The 24,424-nt window shown below is 36.9% G+C and overlaps 1 protein-coding gene across 4 annotated transcripts in view; it reads left to right on the top strand.

Annotated features, from left to right (window-relative positions):
* LOC150100998 (uncharacterized) overlaps positions 1-24,424 on the top strand; it is a 402,791-nt gene that overhangs the window by 115,241 nt on the left and 263,126 nt on the right. For all 4 annotated transcript variants that reach the window (XM_090402275.1, XM_090402273.1, XM_090402274.1 and 1 more), the window contains one exon: positions 16,238-16,401. In XM_090402275.1, coding sequence (XP_090258401.1) covers positions 16,238-16,401 — 164 coding nt within the window. The remainder of the gene's footprint in view (positions 1-16,237; positions 16,402-24,424) is intronic.

The following is a 24,424-nucleotide window of genomic DNA, read 5'->3' as shown; positions in this document are numbered from 1 at the left end:
TGCCATCCACTTTGACATTTAGGTAACCTCAGTGTATTACTGATGCAATGTCTGATTTTCACCAGAAAACATTGAAAGTATCTAGAAAAATACTGACAACACATCTGTTGTCAGTATTTTTTTATTATTATTAACAAAAATAATAATAAAAAACATCTGATGGAAGGTCAAAAATTATTATTTTTGACCTTCCATCAGGAGACCATCCAGTGCAGCAATAACACAAACTCCATGAATTATCCAAATCCATATTTATACCAGGATATAAATGTAACAACTACCAAATGTGTGTTCAAAGTCAATTTTATGTTTGTGAGGAGAAAATCAGCCCCACAGCTACCACCTGTGGACAATGAACTCAATTCTTGATGGAAGGAAGAATAAACATCAGGCAAAATCATATACTGACTAATCACCACCGTGACCAATACATTTACCTGGATATATTTGTCAACTCTAACATTGAGTTGGACTCTCATATTGCTGTCAATCTGGTGTAAATTAGTTTAAGAGAAGTAATGACCTCGACTACCAGGAGGTCTGATGATAATAATTTTCTATTTTCACCAAAATTTGCTTAAATAGCTGATATATTTTATTTGTTTATAGGTCCTTCATTGATAATGCAGTTAATGTTTTCCATGTTCCTGCCCATTTTCATTGCCAATTTTCATATGAAATAGGCTACAGCAGTTATTCAGTTTACTTAGAAAGTTCCAAAGACTTATAATTATTATTATTACGCGACACCTCCAGGGAGTCCAAAGACTCATCGAGGGAAGGCATTTATCCTACGACTCTCTGTCTTCACCACTCAGTCCACCAACTACAACGAACCGCTACTGCCATCATCATCATATACACTGGTGCCATCTACTGCCCACCACTAGCATTTTCATGACAGTAACAAACATCCATGCCCACGCCAGGATTCAAACCCGCAGCCTTGTGGCTAGAGAGTGGATACGTTAACCACTCGGCCAACCAGGCCAGTGGACTTGCAGCTTTAGCATATGTATACTGTTAATTGTATGTATTTTTAACAGCTTGTCCTCTTGACACCTTATTATATGCCTTTTCTAGATTTACAAAGCTGAAATACAAATCCTTGTTATATTTTCATGATTTCTTAACTATTGATCTTAAACGAGGGGGGGGGGATGTGCTTAAGGATCAAAGCTGTATAACTGAGAGGAGACCTCCATAAAACCTTGAAAGGAATGTGGAGAGCTAATGTTCAATCCCCACCTTCTCGTGGTGCACCCTGTTAGGTATCTACCTGGATACCGAACGAATGAGGGTGGGCTGGCATTTGGGATTTAGCTGACCAAATTGTATTCTTATTTGCTTGAACCAAAATATAAAATTATTGTACGACATGACAGAATTTCATGTGGGCTGGGGTGTCACCCTGTTAAACAAGGCCCTTGTTGTTTTCGCCAGGGAACCAGGGCAAACAGTGAAAAGTCAGCTACTGGAACAGATCCTAAAACCCACCCCCAACTCAACATCACAAAATCAAGATTGGTACTATCAACATAAGAAGCCTAAATGGCAAAGAAATGGAGCTAGCTGAGGAATTAGATAAGTACCTGATCGACATAATAGGGGTGACTGAAACAAAAAAGACAAAAACTGGTGAGATCTTTCTAATCAATAAATACAAAATGTTATATTCAGACAATGACGATCAAGGAAAAGAAGGAGTAGCCATAGTATTCAACACTGAATACGAGGCTAATTTTCTTCAATGGCAGGCAGTCTCAAGTAAATATGTGAGCAAATATGAGAATGGGGAACTGGACAGTGAGACTTATTTGTGCTTATGGTCCCACAGAAGGTTCTACTAAGGTAGAAGTTCAAGAATTTTTTGAGACTTTAGAGAAAGCAACTGACACAACAAAAAAGGAAAAGTTGTTGGGGATCTAAATAGCAGAATAGGAAATGATTGTCAGACATACAAAAATATTTTGGGAAAATTTGGAGAAAAGAACAAAACTAATAATAATGGCAAATATCTGTTGGATTTCTGCTCAGGACATGGACTGATTCTCGTAGACAGGCTTATACGTTGGTTATGCATTTCTAAACACTTTCTCAGCCAATGGCTACCCCCCCCCAAAAAAAAAATCCGAAAAAATATTAAAACCTACAAACCACAGCCCCCCCCCCTCCACAAAAAAGATTACTCTAAATCCATCACCATTCCCTACATCCAAGGCACCTCAGAAAAAATCACCAAAATTCTAAAAAAACATGACCTCACCTCCTGTTACAGGCCTTACAGAAAAGTGGCATCCCTTATCCGCTCTACCAAAGACCAACCACTTCCCCTAGACCTACTTGGTGTATACCAGGTCCCTTGCAGTTGTAAACTGTCGTACTTTGGCCAAACAGTCAGGACAGCGAATATCAGAATTTCTGAACACAAGGACTACATCCGGTTTTACAAGTATAGCCATTCTGGTCTTGCAGACCATGCTCTGGATACTCGCCACAGAATACGGTGGAAGAAAGCAACAATAATACACCTCCTGTTACAGGCCTTACAGAAAAGTGGCATCCCTTATCCGCTCTACCAAAGACCAACCACTTCCCCTAGACCTACCTGGTGTATACCAGGTCCCTTGCAGTTGTAAACTGTCGTACTTTGGCCAAACAGTCAGGACAGCGAATATCAGAATTTCTGAACACAAGGACTACATCCGGTTTTACAAGTATAGCCATTCTGGTCTTGCAGACCATGCTCTGGATACTCGCCACAGAATACGGTGGAAGAAAGCAACAATAATACACCGGAGCAAATATAAATTCGAAAGATTATTTATGGAATCAGCCTCTGCCATAAGAAACTCTCCAAACCTCAACAAATTTGGTTGTATGCAACTGCCCCAAATTTGGGAGGCATACATCAGCAGACCTTCAGCCCAACGGCCAAGAACGCCTACTTAGCCCGCCAGAGGGCACCATCAGGACTTCTAGGAGAACAATAGCTTCATATCTTCATTCTCAGTTACTGTATTGTTATTGCCTGTGTGCACCTGCCTTTTTGTAAGTTCCTTTAGAAAATGGCAATGTGACATTGCCGAAATATCGGAAATATCTATTAAAGTATAATTTAATTTATATTCGGATCTACGTTGTTTCAATTCCCTAAGTTATTTAGAAAGGACATGGACTGGTTATTACTAAACACAATGTTCCAACATAAAAATGTGCACAAATTCACATGGAGAGAAGAGGCAAGGAATAAGAAAAGTCTCATTGACTGTGTTATTGTTGATAGTGATGTTTTCTCCCTGGTGCAGGACACAAGAGTGTACAGAGAATTTGAAATTGAAAGTGATCACCATTTAGTCTTGAGCAGGATAAAATTTCATATTGAAAAGAAGAACATGTAAAAGTTGAGCAGCTCGCAGATATGAACTGTATACTAAATTACACAAACATGATTGAAGAAAAAATGAAAGAGTTTGAGAACAGGAACCAAACCTTGCAGATTCAGTGGCAAGCCCTGAAGAATGCACTGATTGTTTCAGCTAGAGAGGCATGTGGTGAGGTTGTCTGCAAGGATAAAAAAATCAGAACTCCCTGGTAGACACAGGAAGTTAAAGAGGCAGTGAAGGAAAAGAAGAAAGCTTATCAAAAGTTCCTGTCAAATATTCGGCTTGTACTCTTAGAGAATGCAGAGACAAATGTAAAGCTAGTTAAACAAAAGTCATGGGAATACTTTGGTAAAAAGGGTCAAAGCCGTATAACTGAGAGGAGACCTCCACATAGCCTTTAAAATAATGCGGAGAACCAACCAGGGCTTCTGACCTAATGTCCAATCCTCGCCTTCTCGTGGTGCACCCTGTTGGGTATCTACTTGGATACTGAACGAACGAGGATGGGCTAGCAATTTGGGATTTAGCTGACCAAATTGTATTCTTATTGGTTAAACCAAAATAAAAAATGATGGTACGACATGACAAAATTTCATGCCGGCTGGGGCGTCGCCCGGTTAAACAAGGACCCCGTTGTTTTCGCCAGGGCGAACAGCGAAAAGTCAGCTACTGGAACAAATCTGAAAAAAAACTCCAACTCAACATCACCAGAGTTAAAGATCGATACTATCAACATAAGAAGTCTCAATGGCAAAGAAATGGAGCTAGCTGAGGAATTAGATAAGTACCAGATCGACATAATAGGGGTGACTGAAACAGAAAAGTTAAAAACTGGTGAGATCTTTCTGAGCAATAAATACAAAATGTTATATTCAGGCAATGACAATCAAAGAAAAGAAGGAGTAGCCATAGTATTCAACACAAAATACGAGGCTAATCTTCTTGAATGGCAGGCAGTCTCAAGTAGAGTAATGTGGGCAAATATGAGAATAGGGAACTGGAAAATGAGACTTATTTGTAGCTATGGTCCCACAGAAGGTTCTACTAAGGTAGAAGTGGAGGAATTTTTTGATGTTTTAGAAAAAGCAACTTACACAATGAAAATGAAAAAGTTTGTCCTTGTTGGGGATCTAAATAGCAGAGTAGGAAATGATTGTGAGACATACAAAAATATTTTGGGAAAATTTGGAGAAAAGAGCAAAGCTAATAATAATAGCAAATATCTGTTGGATTTCTGCTCAGGACATGGACTGGTTATTACTAACACGATGTTCCAACATAAAAATGTGCACATATTCACATTGAGAGAAGAGGCAAGGAATAAGAAAAGTCTTACTGACTATGTTATTGTTGATAGTGATGTTTTCTCCCTGGTTCAGGACACCAGATTGTACAGAGGATTTGAAATTGGAAGTGATCACTATTTAGTCTTGAGCTTGATAAAATTGAATTTCATATTGAAAAGAATAACATGCCAGAAAGTTTTAAAGCGAATGAAAGTTGAGCAGCTCTCAGATGTGAACTGTAGACACTAAAATACACAAAGATTATTGAAGAAAAAATGAAACAGTTTGAGAACAGGAATCAAACCTTGGAGATTCGGTGGCAAGCCTTGAAGAAAGCCCTGATTGATTCAGCTAGAGAGGCATGTGGTTAAGTTGTCTGCAAGGATAGAAAAATTAGAACTCCATGGTGGACACAGGAAGTTAAACAGACAGTGAATGAAAAGAAGAAAGCATATCAAAAGTTCCTGTCAAATAAGTCAGCATGTTCTCTTAGAGAATACAGAGACAAATGCAAGAATGCTAAACACTGTGTGAAACTAGCTAAACAAAAGTCATGGGAGGACTTTGGCAAGAATATAGAAAATAAATATCAAGAAGGTGGCAAAATATTCTGGAAGTTGTTGAAGAAGCTTAGAAATGGAGAAAAGAGTGCTGTAAAAGGAGTTAGAGATGATAAAGGTGACATGAAAACTGGAGAAAAAGATATCCTTGAAGTATGGAGTAATTACTTTGAAAAACTGCTGAATGAAACAAGCAGTGATGACAGCACAGTGGTAAAAAACACTGCCCAGGCATGCAGTCAGGAATACATATCCATACTTGAAGTAGAAAAAGCCATCAAAGGGTTAAAATGTGGAAAGGCAGCAGGAGTAGATGATATTCGACTAGAAATGCTGAGGTATGGTGGTATAAAAGTCTTACAGTGGCTGCACTGCATAGTTCAGAAAGCCTGGACAGAGCGACGAATTCCCGATGATTGGAGTAGAGCTCTCATAGTACCCATATATAAAAAAGGAAATAAAAGTGAATGTAAGAATTACAGAGGTATTTCCCTACTGAGTGTGCCTGGCAGGATCTATGCAAGTATACTTGAGAAATGATTGAGAAGAATTGTGGAAGAAAAGCTGGGTGTCAGATCAAATAGAGGCTGTCAGGATCAGATCTTCACTTTACGACAAATAGTCGAGAAAGCATGGGAATATAACAAAGATCTGTATTTAAGTTTTGTCGATTTGAAAACGGCATATGACAAGGTGCCAAGAGAGAAGCTGTTCAATACACTACAGTTATATGGTGTCAATGAGGCATTATATCAAGCAATACTTAGTGTTTATTTGAGTTGTAAGTCAGCAGTCAGAATTGAAGGAAGTACAGGAAGGTCGTTTAATGTTAAATCTGGTGTCAGACAAGGATGTACATTATCTCCTCTGTTATTCATTATCTATAGGGATCACATTATGATGGAAAGTGGTATTAAACCTGATATCAAAATTGGAGATGTTAATCTCAGCTCTTTGCTTTATGCAGATGATGTTATACTTCTAAATAAATCTGCTACAAGTCTGCAAGATTCTCTCACTAAAGTGAATAACTGTTGTAATAGATATGGTATGAAGGTCAGCATTAAAAAGACTAAGACAATGAAAATAGGCGAAACATTGAAAATATTAACTGCATTGTGAATGGTGAACCTATAGAACAAATAAAACATTTCAGCTATTTAGGCATGATTATTAGTGAAGATGGTAAATGAAATATGGAAATATACAACAGAATCAACAAAGCTGGTATGGTAGGAAGTCAACTGAATAAATTTATATGGAATAAGAGTGAAATTAGCCAAAACACTAAATTATCTATATTATTATTTTTTTATTATTATTATTACATGACACCTCCAGCCAGTCCAAAGACTCATCGAGGGAGGGCACTACTCTATAACTCTCCGTCTTCACCAATCCACCACCAACAACTACCTTCATCATCTACACCAATACCATCTACCGCTGACCACCACTGGTATTTTCACTAGATAATCACAAACATCCATGCCCACGGCGGGATTTGAACCCGCAACCTTTTAGCTGGAGAGCGGATATGCTTACCACTCGGCCAACCAAGCCAGTGTTCAAACCAATTTTAACTTATGGATCTGAGAGCTGGATCAGAAGTAAAACACTTGACCAAAGACTAGAGACTGCAGATATGAGAGTCCTGAGAAAGATTAGGTGCATGAACAGATGGCATCAATGGCAATATCATATTAAAAACTATGATATTAGGAAAGAACTTGTTAGCATCCAGGAATGCATTAGCAGAGCTAATCTCAGGTAGTATAGTCACTTAAACAGAATGGGCAATAAAAGATTAGCAAAACAAGTGTTCTCTGCTAGGTTGGCAGGAAAGAGACCCAGAGGAAGACCAAGGTATAGGTGAGTTGACACAGTAAAAAGTGCCTTAGTAGAGAGAAATATAAGATCTGATAACGTTGGAGTTTTGGCAGGTAACAGACTGATTTGGAGGAAAATTGTAGATAGGAAGTTAGTAATGATGTAAATTTTTCATGTAGTACTATCATATCCTGTACATCCCTTGACAGTACATGGCAGGAATTTGATGATGATGATGATGTTGGTCTTAAAGGAGAAATCTGATCTCGATAAATCCCTGCTTGCTCTGAACCCATATTTGTCTTTCCAAAGTTTCTCTTTCTCAATTATTCTTTGTTTCTTCTGAAGTATCCTTGAAATTAATCTTAACTAGAACACTCAGTAGTTAAATTCCTCTAATTTTCATAATCAGTTGTTAATTTTTATTGATGGATACTCTTTGCAAAAGCTCTACTTCAATCACACAGAATTAGACTGACTAGCCATTGTTTAACTTTTATACCTGTGAATTTGAGCACCGTAGGCACTGGGGGGACGGAACCCCCCCCCCCTCCGAGTCATCAGAATTCAAGGAGAATGGGTCTACCAGTCTGGAAATCATAGGCACCAGGAGGACGGACACCCCTCCCCCTTCGAGTTTTCAAAATTCGAGTCATCAGAATTCAAGGAGAACTGGCCTACCAGTCTGGAACTCGGGGGGGGGGGGGGTCATCATGTTGGATTACTATCTCTTACTGAATTCATGTTTATTGACATCCACAGTTCAGCTCTTTTTCTTGCCACAGTTGTTTTCCATACACATCTTACAGGTGGTTAAAAAGAAGCCTGTAACTTCCCAGTCCCATTCTCAATCAAAGATAAAATAATGTATTATCCAGTTTTGCTCACCATTCCAACTATACTAATTCTATGGCTTTGTCTTACCTCAAACCAACTGTTTCCAGTTTCTCCTCCTTATCTGTTAATAATATTATAAAAGCAAGCTGCTAGGCATATCTGGTAGCAAAATGTTAGTAACAACAGTAAAATTCTTTTTGATTAGCTGTTCAAATATATAATGTCAGAATCATTTCATTTAATCTCTGTTGTGTGCTTAAACAAATTAAAATTATTATTAGTATTATCATCACAGGAGCATCTCCATGGAGTCTGAAAACTCATTGCAATAAACTCACAACTGACATAATGAAAATCATACCTCTCCTTGAGTTCATTCACTGACAGTATTAAAGTCAGATATCCTTGGCAACACATTCCACTCATTCTATAAGTGAAAAATTTAGTCCTGATGGCTTGCTGACCAATCTTGTAAAACCCTTTTAGTAACTCGTATAATTTCTGTTATATCTCCTCTTTTCTGCTTAACTTCTGCAATCATAAACACCCTCAATCTTCCTCATAGGAAGCATTCCACAAAGCACTTGCCATTTGTTTATTCATCTCTGGGTCTTCACCACTTCCTCATCCCAATATAACCAAATCTGTTAATGAGGAAAAAGAATAAAATGTAATATCTGCATGTTTTTGCAGTCAAACCTCAGATATAAGGTTTGACTTGAGGTGGCTAAAGGAGTCGAATTTACAATTAAGACAGGGTACATGTGGAATTACCTGGCTGGTAAGTATGACAAACTTAGGTGTGTGCTTGGCTCAATGCCATGGCATGTAAAACTGCAAGGGCTGGATGTTGATAGTGCATGGGAGATGGTTAAGAACTGTTTGCAGGAGGCAATGGTTGACTATATACCAAGAGTCCGAATAATAAATCAAGTAGGGGTTAAATGGATGAATAACACTATTGAGCTTGAGCTGCAAAAAAAGAAACAATTGTGGAGGGAATTTAAGGAGAAGGGTGACCATCAGGCGCAGGAACAGTATAAAGCTCAGGCCAGGATGGTAACAAGGGTGGTAAGAAAAGCAAAAGCAGATTAGGAAAGGAAATTGGCCACGCAGGCTAAAGAAAATCCCAAACAGTTTTTTCAATATGTTGCAAGTAAAAGGAAAAATGCTCATGGTAGAATGATCTTAAGAAATGCTGAGGGTAGGGAGGTAACCGAATCAGTCGATATTGTGGAATTACTGAGCGAGCACTTTGCAAGAGTATATAATCCAGGTGGTTACTTTGCAGGAATGGAAGAACCAACAGCTTATACTGGAATTGTGATGAATGAAGTAGAGGTAACTAGTCTATTACAGAACCTCAATGTCAATACATCTGTGGTATTAGATGGTATACCAGCTCGTGTCGTACATGAAGCGGCCAAAGAATTGTCAGTGCCCTTGACCATTTTGTTTAATTTGAGCCTCAGGACTGGGTCAGTCCCAAGGGGGTGGAAAGAGGGGAAAATAGTTCCACTGCACAAAGGTGGTTCCAAGGCTGCTGTTGAAAATTACCGGCCAATCAGCATAACAGGAATCATTATCAAGGTCTTAGAGAAAATAGTCAAGAGGAAAATACAAGATTGGATAGAAGAAAATGGGATACTGTATCGGGGACAGCATGGTTTTGTGAAGGGTAGGTCATGCCTCAGTAACTTGCTCACGTATTATAACACAGTGACGGCTGAACTGGATAAGGGTAATGGGTTTACAGTGATTCTACTGGACCTTGCTAAGGCCTTTGACAGGATACCACATGGAATTCTAATCAGTAAATTGCAGCATATGGGAATGGACATAGGGTTCGTGAGATGGATAGGAGGGTGGTTGACGGAGAGATATCAGAGAGTGGTTTACTCAGGAGTAGAGTCCACAAGACGGCCTGTGACTAGTGGTGTGCCACAAGGATCTGTTCTTGGACCACTGCTGTTTAATTTGTTCATAAATGATATAGGAAAGGATCTGAGAGGAACAGTTCATTTGTTTGCGGATGATGCGAAGTTGGGTAGGGCATAGTGAATGCAGATGACGTCAAAATTTTGCAGGATGATTTGGATAGATTGGAGGTCTGGGCTAAGGAGAATGGATGTCAATTTAATGTGGCAAAAGGTAAGGTTATTCATTTTGGGGTGAAAAGATTGGTGGCAGTTTACTGCATTGGTGGAACCGTGCTCCAGGAAATTGATGAGGCACGAGATTTAGGAGTGTTGGTGGATAAGGAGTTGAAGTTTAGGGGGCACATTGCAAAAGTGGCCAAATCAGCTCATCAAATCACTTGGTTGCTGAAGAATACGTTGACAAGCAGGTTATTGTTCCTCTCTATCGAGCCTTGATAAGACCCCATCTCGACTACTGTGCTCAGATTTGATCACCTAGGTTTCTTCTTGATGGGGAGGAGGTGGAGAGGATCAGAGGCGAGCGACCAAGATGATAGCATGTCTGTGGAATGAACCGTATGAGAACAGGTTGAGGATTTGTGGGTTGCAAAAATTGGTTGATAGGCAGAGGAGGGGAGATATGATTGAGACATTCAAATTACTGAAGGGTTTCTATAAAATTAATTCAGAAGATATTTTTGAGAACAGGGCTGGTTGTGGGAGGACTAGGGGACATCCATGGAAAATGGGCAAAAGTGTGATTAGTAAAGATGTTAAAACATGGGTTCTTTACTTTTAGAGTAGTGAATGAGTGGAATGCGCTCCCTGAGTCTGTGGTGGATGCTGGGACAGTGAATGAGTTTAAGGCGAGGTATGATAGATACTGTATGAATGTCGAATAGTTGTGATGAATATGATTTGCGGTCTCCCTCGATGAGTCTAATGACTCCCTGGAGTTGCCTGTAATAATAGTAATAAGGGAGATGATACAGTTACTATAATCACTTTGTAGATGAAGTCATGGTGTGGAATTGGGGGGGGGGGGGGAGTTGAACACAATAATTAACAAGGGAGGAACTTGTGTGTCAATTTTATTTCTGTAAAATTTACCCAAGTATCAAGGGCATCAGCAGTATGAAATTCAGATTTTGACTATGGTAAGATGTATGAAGAGTAGTTTCCCATGAGGAGAGGAGAACTTCAGTCCATTGCTTCTATTCATATTGAGTCAGTGAAGTAAAGTTTCACAGCTTTCTTTGTAGAGTTGGTCTCTAAGAAAAACTTCTTTTGTGTAGGACTTTAATCTTCTACTGATTTATCCAACGTTTGATGGAAATAGTATGTTCAGAAAGTCCAGATTGTCCCAGACCATGGTATCTAATGTAATTGAGATGTTCATCATGATGAACAGCTTCAGATCTACCAGTTTAGCCAAAGTAAGATAACCTACAATGCAAGGAATGTGATAAATACCAGGTAGGTTAAAAACAGAAGTTGATTCTTTGCATAGGGCCTAGAAGATAAAAAAGTTTGTTGATTGAGAAAAATCACATTGAGTCCAACGATCTAAGTAGTTTGGTAATTCTCTTGACAATACAGGGTGGCAATATGCTTAATAACTTATTGGAGGCAGGCAATGAAAGAGCGCTATAACCATTAATGACCTTGTCTCAGATTTTCATATCCATTTATTAAAAAGGAAATATAATGATCCTTTTCTACTTGAAGAGTAAACTGCATATAAGGATGAACAGCATTAAACTTTGTAATGAAATCTTGAAATTCAATAAAGGAACTCTTCTATACTGCAAAAATATCCACGTATCTGTACCTAGAAGGCCTAGGATAGATGTTATTGAGCTAATGCTCCTCAAATTCATGAAACTCCCCCCCCCCCCCCCCCAATCATGGATAGTAGAGTAGTAGAGGGATAGTAACATGTCCCTGGTTCTCTTTGGGTGAGAGCACACCTAGTTTTGCTCCAGACTAAATCAGGACGCATCTGTTAATGATAGTAGAGGAAATGTGCCCACTTAAGAGCAACAGTTGAAAATGGTATTACATGTGAGGGTTGTGAATCTGGTGTGAGGTTGAAATTAATAGAATAGTATATCTAATAGGATGTTGTTACAGGCCAAGGAGAGCACTTATTGTAAAATGTTTTAGCAAATTGGTTTTCTATAATTAAAATCCTAATGGGAGATTTTAATTATAGAAATGCAGATTGGAATAAGGAGAGTGAATCTGTTAAATTTATGAGGGATAACTCTTAAGCATGTGATAGAAGCAAACTGAAGTTTTTGAGTGTTGCATTTGGTGATATCCTCACAGGATGTTTTTAATTATGGTATCAGCATTGCTGCCAATTGGTGAGAGTGATCATCAGGTACTGGTTTGGGAAATGGTTAAATAGCAAAAAGTCAAAAAGGGATTTAGTGGAATTATAAGGTGGGTGATTATATAAGAGAGGCCCCATTAATACTTTGGGTTGATGAGCCATGCAAAAAAGTTGACAGAGCATGGGAATTGATAAAGCAGCATCTGACACAAGCAGTGCATAACTATATATCAAGAGTTCAGTAAATAAATAGGGCAGGAGTGATATGGAGGAACAGAAATCATGCAAGTGGTATGATAGAAAAGAGCAAGTTACAAAGGAGGTACAAGATGGTCAGTGGCGAACAGGTACATAAGGAGTATAAAGTGCAAGCTAGAAAGGTGGCAAACATGGTAAAGAAAGAAAAGTGTTGTGTGAGGGGAGATTGGATCTTCAGGCCAAAGATAATTCAAAGGAATTCTTCTGCTATATGACAAACATGAGGAAGAATAATTATGGAAGGGCAATACTGGTGTATAGTTATGGTAGCAGAGTGGCCGTTGCATGAGATGTAGTGGAATTATTTAATGAGCATTTTATCAGTCTATATCATACTAACATAAATTACGCTGGGCATCATGTAGACAGGAGGCAAAAATTAATGGAATTAGAGATGTATTGGGTGTTTATGTAAAAATGGATAACATATCAATGTATTTTTAAGAAATGTGCAAAGAGGTCAGCTGTGGTCTTGAATGGATTATTTAATGAAAGTCTTGCAGGAAAAAGTTCTTAAGAAGTGGAAAGAAGGTAATATAGCACCACTCCACAAGCAAGATGGTTCTAAGATTGAAATTTCCAGTTATGGACCGGTCTGTATATCTGCAGTTGTAGTCAAAATATTGGGGAAGTTGATTAGGAATGAAATACAGGATTAGAATGATGAATATAGCATTCTTTGTTATGGTTAGCATTGATTGATTTGCAAAAATAGGTTTGCTTGCATTTTATGATAAGGTGGCAAACATGTTGGATAAGGACGATTCATATACAGTGATAATCTTGAACTTGAAAGCATTTAATAGATTGTGTCTTAACAGGTTTGTGTACAAGCTACAGAGGATAGATGTGAATGGATAATAGATTGATTAAATGGATTGGTTCTCTGAATGATGCTAGCAAGTTGTGTACGATGGAGTAGTGTCTCAAAAGAAAGGTAACCAGTGGTGTGCTCCAGGGATCTGTTCTTGAGACCCTATGTTTAACTTATTTGTTAATATTTCATATGGATTGGTTGGAGATCTTCAGATGTCTGTTGATTATGCAAAGTTATTTGCATAAGTTGTTGTTGTTGTTAATGAGTAGGGTTGTCATTTTAATATTAATAAACACAAGTTTTGCACATTGCAGTGCAAAGATATAAGGCTGTGTACTGTGTACAGTATGGAACTGCACTTCAGGAAATGAATGAGATTCGATATTGGGGGGGGGGGGGTTTGACAGCAGACCGAAGTTTAGAGGACACATTGTAAGTGTTGCAAAACTACACATTACTGGTGGGATTTTATTTATTTTATTCATCTAGGGTTCCCCCATTCCTTGACCACCCCTTAGGACTGGTTGAGCCCTCCTAATGAGGGATTAAGTACTATATCCTATGACTGTAGCCTGTGTGTGTTCACAGGGCCTGCTTGCAGGATGAAAAACCTGAAAAATGAAAAACTCCAGATAAAGTGGGGAGGGGGGCCCTGCTGGCCGTTCCCAAGACTGGCTAACTTGGCTATAGCTGAGAAAGATCCTTAAGCTCCTCACATCATCACTGGGAATCGAACCTAGGACACTCCTTCCCCAGGCATATGGTTGCAAAGCTCATAGCCACTAGGCTAACTTCATGGACACTGCTGTGATAATTAGTATACTAACAAGTACAAACAATAATGAAGTGGTTGTGCCACCTTATTTTTACTTGTCAGTGTAGTCATTATTTCTCATTATAAAGCATTTGGGCTATTATCCTCAGATTTGGTCACCTGGTTTTCATTGTGATGTGGAAACACTGGAGAAGGCCCAAAAACGAGCGACTTAGGCATTATTGGGACTCTGGAAAGTTGATTAGAGAGAGAGATTAAAGAAATGTAAACTGCAGAGTTTGATGATATAAGAGAGAGGGATATTTAAGTTAGTGTGGGGATTTTATTGGATTAATAGAGAAGAGATTATAAAAATAGTAGAAGGTGAGAGGGAAAGAACAAGTGACCATCCCTGGAAGCTGTGTAGTGTGATAAAGAAAGTAAAGAACTTTTACCTGTAGAATTGGAGTGGAACACATTATCAGAACATGTTATTAAATGCCGGGAGTATTAAGGATTGTAAGTTTCAGTGTGATAAATACGTTGTTGATAAGTGAACCTCCATGCATTTACAACATTACTCTTTTTTTTTTTTTTAATAATACCTTCATATCTGTATTTCTGATTTCATTAGAATTATTAAAAAAAAACAATAATTTCACTCTTTTGGAGGCCATTTCACCAATACCATCACTCCATGCTCTAGCTGCTATGGTATGCTTCTCAGTCTGACCACTCCCATTTCCCTGGTCCTGACTCTGGTTTCCATATATATATATATATATATATATATATATGGCAAGACTAGAGGTTTTGCCATAATCACATTTTTATCCTTGTATTCATTTTCGTCCTATCCTTCCACAACCTGCTTCATATTTTCTCTCTCTCTCTCTCTCTGATTTTTAGCCACACTAACTTTATTTTAAATCTGTGCTCTCTTTCTCTCAGCAAACACCAGTTTCTCCAAATATCCAACCCCAAATTTATTCAAATGCAATCCTTTAAATCATTCCAACTTCCCTTCAAATTAACTCCATAAATACACACAATGAACACCCTTTGTCTTACACAACTCAGCTATCTTGATCATCCATTATCTCTTCTCATCTCACTGCTCTGGGCAATATGCCAACTACTTTCACACCAACACTATTATCCTTTATTTCTTGCAACAACTTCCTCAAATTCCCATCCATATTCATTTTTTCACCATCCGAGTCATTTGTGCCCACAACTCCCACTAATTCTGATGCCCATTCCTTCTTCCATGCAAGGCATCAGTTGTTTGTTTTAATGCTCTGCCTGGAACGCATGTTTTTATGTACCTTGTTATTCACACACCTCTAATGATTGAATCTCCATATCCATATAATATTGTGCAATTATCCTTGACACTTGATTCATACTACTGACTTCTTCCTCCTTATTTACATCAGTCTCTTTTGAAGTTCATTATCACCCTCCATATATTTCATTTCACTCTTCATTTTCATTTTTACATGCTACCTACATTCTTCCACCCCATTCTCTTTGCTGTCATTACTGGCACTTTCATCCATTTTCTGACTACTCTTAATAACTTCTGGCACCCATTTTCCAGCTACTGATTCAGCAGTTAGTGATGTTGAAATATTTGCTGTTTTGAATGATCTCACTCAACTTGTTCACTTACCCTACCAGAATATCTAATGTTTAGTTCTTATCCAGCTTGTTCATAAGAAGGATGAAAAGTCTTTACAAATTACTGACTTATTGCATTCACTTCAGATCTTTCAGAAATAATGGATGAAATTCATTAAAAATTGATGCTGCAATGTAGAAACCTCTCAATGAATAAACGAACCCCCACTCTGGATATTCCCATTAACAGTAAATGTTCTTTGTTATCTGATCCATCCTTTAAACAAGTGATGGAAAAATTCAGAGAAACTCCAAGTGGTTGTTATTGAAATTTTTCATGCGCTGATGTCTCTTAAATCTGTCACAAGCATGTCATTATGCACCTCCTTCTGTATGTTAAGTAAGGAATTTTTACCAATTTAAAAACTGTTTTCCATTAATCTGTTAGAATTAGTTATACTTGTGCTACAAGAGTAATAAATCTTAGATAAAAATGTGATGTGTTCAGTTTTGTTGTTATTTGTTTCTTCCCTTAAGTATAATTTTCTTTCTTGAAGGATGTAGATTGGATCAGTGGTGGTTGTTCAATATATAGAAGTAAAATTGAAAAATTAATGTTGCTTTTATAGAGAATAAGCCCTTCAAGGTGACAAAAGTAGAGCCATGGAATAGTGTAAGGGTGACTTTCAACATCCCACAGGAGGCTGCCCAACGTCTACGGCAATTAGCAGAACGAGGTGACCGAGCGCTTCGGGATTTGGGAATATTATCTGTCCAAATTGAAGGAGATCAGGTAATAGTATTATGTTTTACATATCATGATCATGTATGTACAAATACATATTTGTTATATTCTCTTTTTGTAAACATTCTTCCACTCTCTCTCTTGACTAGTTTTTAACCTGATTTTATTGATTTTCCAATTTGTTGAAACTTTTCATCATTATCACTACTATAAACATACTTTACTTATCACAATTATTTTCTTATCTTGTGGTAATATTATTTAAGTTTCAGGTGCCAAGATTTTTTTTTTATTGCTGTATAAAAGCCAGTGACACTTTATTATTTTGCAATTAATGGAATTGATTAATATGTTAGCATATGCACAAAAAAGTACTTTTCTCAACCATTGAAGTTTTTACAGAAACTAATCGTATACAGGTAACCCTCGTATAACGCGAATGTTAGGTTCCATAGAAATGGCGCGTTATATAAATCACGTTATACGAGACAGATCACATAGAAAAAGTAGGGTTAGGTTCCGAAATCATTTTTTTTTTAATTATATAAACAACAATTGACATATCCAACAAAAACAATATTTTTATTTAATTCAGGTAATTCATGTAAGTTAAGAAAACAAACTATGACAAATATGTAGTATAAAATTATAAAAATTACAAATTGTACATAAATTTCATTGCACATAATGCATAAATGTTTTAGACACAATAAAATAAAGTGCATATTTTAATCGTCATCACTGTCTTCAGAAATAACATTTCGTAGATGTTCTTTAAGTGGCCGGAGGTCGTCACCACTTGAAATCTCTTGGACATCATTTGTATAATTCTCATTGCATACTTCGGCTGGTTTAGTCATCAAGAAGTCAGTAATAAGACTTTGCTTTCCACTATGTTGCAATTTTTTATTAAGTTCATAATATGGTGCTAAACAAATATCCAATTGTCTCGTGAATTTTCCTGAGCGCTCCATTGAGGGATCATTATCCATAAAATAACTTCCTAACTTTCTTGCCAAGTCCAATCCTTCTGCTAATTTCTTTAAACTGAATTCTTTAACGAATTCATCACAATCAGAATCTTCGACAGAACTTTCCCTGCCATTTGGTTCGACGCCATCTATTAATTGTACCAGTTCCTCCTCATTTAAATCTGTTTCTCCATCAATTCACTAATTTCATTTTCAACCATATTGCAAAAGCCCTCTCCACCAAAAATATGTGCAGCGTTTATTATACGACGTAACTCGGCATCCACTGGAGGTACGAAATTTTGTTCCATTACAGCTTCAGACCATATTTTTTTCCAGCAAGCATTCAGCATAGAGGGTTGTAATTCCTTAATGCACAGAGAAATAATTTTTACACAATTCAATATTGAAAATTCTTTCCACGCTTGAGACAGTGTCATGTTTGGATTAGATTCCATTTTTTCCAAAATTAATTGAAATGTTCGCCGAATATAATATGACTCAAATCTTGATATTATTCCTTGGTCGAGTGGTTGAATAAGCGAAGCAGTATTAGGTGGCAAAAAAAGTTATTTTAATACTCAGATGGCTTAAATTTGTTTGGTGGCCTGGTGCGTTATCTAAAATTAGTAGAATTTTGGAGTCCATATTCTTTTTCTTTGTGTAACTTTCTACATCGGGTACAAAAAAACACTTGAAAAACCAATTTTCAAACATGCTAGCCGTAACCCATGTCTTTTTGTTGGCCCGCCAATAAATAGGTAGGATGGACTTGTCGAGCCCTTTCATCGCACGAGGATTTGCAGATCGGTTAATAAACATTGGTTTTGTCATGTAATCACCTGATGCATTACTACAAAACAGTAGAGTACTTCTATCTTTGGAAACTTTGAATCCAGTAGCTGATCTTTCATTTTTCAAAATATAGGTGCGTTTTGGCATTTTTTTCCAATATAGCCCAGATTCATCCCCATTGAACATCTGGTCTGCACTGTAACCACCTTCTTTAATGATTTTTAAAAGTTCTGCTGGGTATTTCCAGGCAACATCAACATCTGCTGATGCTGATTCTCCTTGGATTTTAAGATTATACAAAGAAAACCGCTTTTTAAAGTTTTCAAACCAATCCTTACTGGCAGAAAATCCATGCTCAGAGATTTCTTCTGAAGAATCTTGATCAAGTTCTTTTAAATGTTTATAAACTTTGAGAGCTTTTTGCTTAATAAGGTGTCCATCCAAAGAAATTTTCTTTTGAGTGCAATCTTCCATCCAAATCATTAGAGATTTATCCATTTTTTCTATTAGAATATCGCAAACATGAGCAACGCGCTTTGCACTTACCTTTGACCCAGCAATAAAACTTTCTCGGATTTTATGTTCATTTTGTTTGATTGTTCGAATTGTTGATTTATTTAAATTCAGAGTCCTTGCAATAACTCCTGGTTTTTCTCCAATTTTCAACCAATCCAAGATTTTAACTTTTTCTTCGAGAGAAATGAATTTCCTCTTCAATGTTTGGGATGGCAATTTGGGATTTAGCCGACCAAATTGTATTCTTATTGGTTAAACCAAAATAAAAAATGATGGTACAACATGACAAAATTTCATGCCGGCTGGGGATGTCACCTGGTTAAACAAGCCCCCCGTTGTTTTCGCCAGGGAACCAGAGCGAACAGTGAAAAGTCAGCTACTGGAACAAATCTGAAAACAAACCCCAACTCTACATCACCAGAGTTAATGATCGGTACTATCAATGTAAGAAGCCTGAATGGAAGAAATGGAGCTAGCTGAGGAATTAGATAAGTACCAGATTGACATAATAGGGGTGACTGAAACAAAAAAGACCAAAACTGGTGAGATCTTTCTGAGCAATAAATACAAAATGTTATATTCAGGCAATGACAATCAAAGAAAAGAAGGAGTAGCCATAGTATTCAACACAAAATACGAGGCTAATCTTCTTGAATGGCAGTCAGTCTCAAGTAGAATAATGTGGGCAAATATGAGAATAGGGAACTGGGCAATGAGACTTATTTGTAGCTATGGTCCCACAGAAGGTTCTATTAAGATAGAAGTGGAGGAATTTTTTGAGGCTTTAGAAAAAGCAACTGATACAATGAAAAAGGAAAAGTTGGTCCTTGTTGGGGATCTAAATAGCAGAGTAGGAAATGATTATCAGACATACAAAAATATTTTGGGAAAATTTGGAGAAAAGAGCAAAGCTAATAATAATGGCAAATATCTGTTGGATTTCTGCTCAGGACATGGACTGGTTATTACTAACACCATGTTCCAACATAAAAATGTGCACAAATTCACATGGAAAGAAGAGGCTAGGAATAAGAAAAGTCTCATTGACTATGTTATTGTTGATGGTGATGTTTTCTCCCTGGTGCAGGACACCAGAGTGTACAGAGGATTTGAAATTGGAAGTGATCACTATTTAGTCTTGAGCAGGATAAAATTGAATTCCATATTGAAAAGAATAACATGTAAGAAAGTTTTAAAGCGAATAAAAGTTGAGCATCTCTCAGATGTGAACTGTAGACTAAAATACACAAAGATTATTGAAGAAAAAATGAAAGAGTTTGAGAACAGGAATCAAACCTTGGAGATTCAGTGGCAAGTCTTGAAGAAAGCTTTGATTGATTCAGCTAGAGAGGCATGTGGTTAAGTTGTCTGCAAGGATAGAAAAATTAGAACTCCATGGTGGACACAGGAAGTTAAACAATCAGTGAATGAAAAGAAGAAAGCATATCAAAAGTTCCTGGCAAATAAGTCAGCTTATGCTCTTAGAGAATACAGAGACAAATGCAAGAATGCTAAACACTGTGTGAAACTAGCTAAACAAAAGTCATGGGAGGACTTTGGCAAGAATATAGAAAATAAATATCAAGAAGGTGGCAAAATATTCTGGAGGTTGTTGAAGAAGCTTAGGAATGGAGGAGAGAGTGCTGTAAAAGGAGTTAGAGATGATAAAGGTGACATGAAAACTGGAGAAAAAGATATCCTTGAAGTATGGAGAAACTACTTTGAAAAACTGCTAAATGAAACAATCAGTGATGACAGCACAGTGGTAAAAAACATTGCCCAGGCATGCAGTCAGGAATACATATCCATACTTGAAGTAGAAAAAGCCATCAAAGGCTTGAAATGTGGAAAGGCAGCAGGAGTTGATGATATTCCACTAGAAATGCTGAAGTATGTGGTATAAAAGTCTTACAGTGGCTGCACTGCATAGTTCAGAAAGCCTGGACAGAGGGACGAATTTCCGATGATTGGAGTAGAGATCTCATAGTACCCATATATAAAAAGGGAAATAAAACTGAATGTAAGAATTACAGAGGTATTTCCCTACTGAGTGTTCCTGGCAAAATCTATGCAAGTATGCTTGAGAAATGGTTGAGAAGAATTGTGGACAAAAAACTTGGTGAAGAACAAGCTGGATTCAGGCCAAATAGAGGCTGTCAGGATTAGATCCTCACTTTACGACAAATAGTCGAGAAAGCATGGGAATATAACAAAGATCTGTATTTAAGTTTTGTCGATTTGGAAAAGGCAGATGACAAGGTGCAAGTATACTTGAGAAACGGTTGAGAAGAATTGTGGAAAAAAAGCTTGGTGAAGAACAAGCTGGATTCAGGCCAAATGGAGGCTGTCAGGATCAGATCTTCACTTTACGACAAATAGTCGAGAAAGCATGGGAATATAACAAAGATCTGTATTTAAGTTTTGTCGATTTGGAAAAGGCATATGACAAGGTGCCAAGACAGAAGCTATTTAGTACGCTGCAGTTATATGGTGTCAATGGGGCATTATATCAAGCAATACTTAGTCTTTATTTGAGTTGTAAGTCAGCAGTTACAATTGAAGGAAGTAAAGATGGTTTAATGTTAAATCTGGTGTGAGACAAGGATGTACATTATCCCCTCTGTTATTCATTATCTATATGAATCACATTATGAAGGAAAGTGCTATTAAACATGATATCAAAATTGGAGATGTTAATGTTAGCTCTTTACTTTATGCGGATGATGTTATACTTCTAAATAAATCGGCTACAAGTCTGCAAGATTCTCTGACTAAATTGAATAGCTGTTCTAATAGATATGGTATGAAGGTTAGCAATAAAAAGACAAAGACAATGAAAATAGGCAGAATTATTGAAAATGTCAACTGTGTTGTAAATGAAGAATCTGTGGAACAAGTAAAACATTTCAGCTACTTCGGCACGATTTTTAGTGAAGATGGTAAATTAAATATGGAAATTGACAACAGAATCAACAAAGCTGCTATTGTAGGAAGTCAACTGAATAAATTCATATGGAATAAGAGAGAAATTAGTCAGAACACTAAATTAGCTATAATTTAGTGTTCTGTATACAGGACAGTGTTCAAACCAGTTTTAACTTATGGATCTGAGAGCTGGGTCAGAAGTAAAACACTTGACCAAAGACTAGAGACCGCAGATATGAGAGTCCTGAGAAAGATTAGAGGCGTGAACAGATGGCATCAATGGCAATATCATATTAAAAATGAGGATATTAGGAAAGAACTTGACATTGTCTACATCCAGGAATGCGTTAGCAGAGCTAATCTCAGGTGATATGGTCACCTAAACAGAATGGGCGAGGAAAGATTAGCAAAACAAGTGTTCTCTACCAGGTTGGCAGTAAAACGACCCAGAGGAAGACCAAGATATAGGTGGATTGATATGGTACAAAGTGCCTTAGACGATAGAAATATAAGATCTGATAATGTTGGAGTCTTGACAAGTAACACACTGATTTGGAGGAAAATTGTAGAAAGGAAGTTAGTAATGATATAATTTTTTCATGTAGTACTATCATATCCTGTACACCCCTTGTGGGTACATGGCAGGAATTTGATGATGATTTTGATTTTTTGTTCCTTTCGTTGCAGTTTTAGTGGCCATTACAATAAAAATAAACTTTTACAATAAAAACAATAAAATAAAAATAAACTTTTACAATAAAAAAAAAATATTACATATGTTTGTAACTCACCAGAAAATAAACTGCTCTGCTTGAGAATAACACTCTTATGATTTTAAATGTGCTTTCCGGGCAGAAAACTAAGACAATTTTCAACAATAAACACTTTATTCAGTTAAACCCTAGATGGCGAACCTATGGTACTCGTGCCAGAGGTGGCACGTCTGAGAATTTTGCTGGCACGTGAACAATGTACAGGTGATATCCTTTAATACGCTTATAAATTATTCAAGTTTTTTTTTCATTGTTACAATACGTACAAGCTGAATTTTGTTTTTTACACAATACAGCAGCTATAAAGATGTTTTGGTGCGGTATTAACAAAAGATGGCGTGATCCAAAGACAAAAGCAACCGACAAGTGTTGAGTTGAAATGCTAATTCTCTTCAATCGAATTCTATAACATCTGAAACTGTCATAACAACATTCACTATTAGTTTTAACACATTCACAACAGGGTGTCATTTATTGTTCCGATGGAACTTCTCATTACTGACTGGCTCAACTCACACAAAGGTTTCAACCCTTGGTTGAATTTTATGGCTTCTGGTTTGCGTTTGAGGTGACAGGTGAACTCACACATTCATTATATGGCATGTTTCAATTCTTGGTAGTCTTTTATTTCAAGTTAGCCTTTGTGATCTGTCATAATGACATTGAGAATTTCAAATGCAGTGAAAAAAAACACTTATTTCATAATTGAAAAATTGGACAATAGTTTTTAGTTAGATACTGTGTTTCAGTGCAACATATGGTTTTGCTTAAGTCTATACAGCGTAGTTTCTGTGAGAGGGGACATGTGATTTATTAGTTAGCACTGTTTTTATTCCATTTTGTCTCTAATGGTGCTATTTGTTGAGAATGACACAGACTGCAAACGCCCTCTGTACAGTACCTTATTCGGTGATACAATAAAACTAAATTTGATACTTATTACTGCTTGTGCGATATGTGCAGACACAAATTTAACTAAGATAAAATTTGATTTTTGAGTCCCGCGGTGAAAAATGTGGGAAAAAAAAAAAATTTTTTTTTAAATAAAGGGTTACTAGAAATTATAGACCGCGTTATATCGAAACCGCGTTGAACAAGGGATACCAAAATTTGTATACCGCGTTGTATAAGTACGAGGGTTACCTGTAATCAAAATAGTGAGGAAAACTTAAATTTAATCATTTAAGTCAATACCATTGTTAATTAAATCTACGAAATACAAACATATTTGCTGATAAGATGTGTTTATGAAGCAATGGAGTTAAGAAACGGTTTTTCTGAGTGTCTTAGACAATTTAAGCAAGTTTATACTATGAAAATTACGTGCTGCTATGTGCAAGCAATCCATTTTGGACAAAATTATTTATATATTTCAGAAATTAATGTTCATAAAATAACATGTTGTTATTTCTAATAGCATATTTACTGCAGCATCTGATATATATATATATATAGCATCCAGTGTTGTAGTTAACAAATTAAATAGTTATTAACTACAGAATAACTTACCTGAAATGTTTTATTTTATTTATTTCAATATGCAGCTTACATACCAATTAGTCATGTAGTACTGTACTTAAATATTAAGAGCCAATAGGCTTCACTTTGGCAATGTAACATTATTTAAATTAAGGGGATATTAAATCCCACATTGTTTCAAAACAGAATAAGAAACTCAAAGATCGGAATCAAAGAGTTTCATGCCAAATATAGTAAACTATAAAAGTATTGGCGACTACTAGCGTAAGCTAAAGCACGTAGTACAAACTAGGGCAACTTGTAGCAAAGGTGGATAACACTCTGATCACTATTCTTAGCATTTCCCATAATGTAAAACCCATCTCCTAGGATACATATGATGTTATACATTATGATGGGAGGTTACTACCCAGACCGGTTTCGACCCTTATTGAGGTCTCATCAGTGAGTAGGTAGACCAAATTAATACCAAGGGTATAGCGAAAAGAACTTATATACTTTGCTGTACAAGTTGTCAAAAAGGTGCACCCATTAAATTACTTAAATATAAAGAGCCAATAGGCTTCACTTCGGCGATGTAACATTATTTAAATTACATTCTACATTTATTTA

The sequence above is a fragment of the Typopeltis vanoorti genome, chromosome 12 (genome assembly GCF_054136105.1).
Source record: "Typopeltis vanoorti isolate ZY-2024b chromosome 12, IOZ_Tvanoo_1.0, whole genome shotgun sequence".
Classification (NCBI taxonomy): domain Eukaryota; kingdom Metazoa; phylum Arthropoda; class Arachnida; order Uropygi; family Thelyphonidae; genus Typopeltis; species Typopeltis vanoorti.
This window is presented reverse-complemented; position numbering and strand designations above follow the sequence as displayed.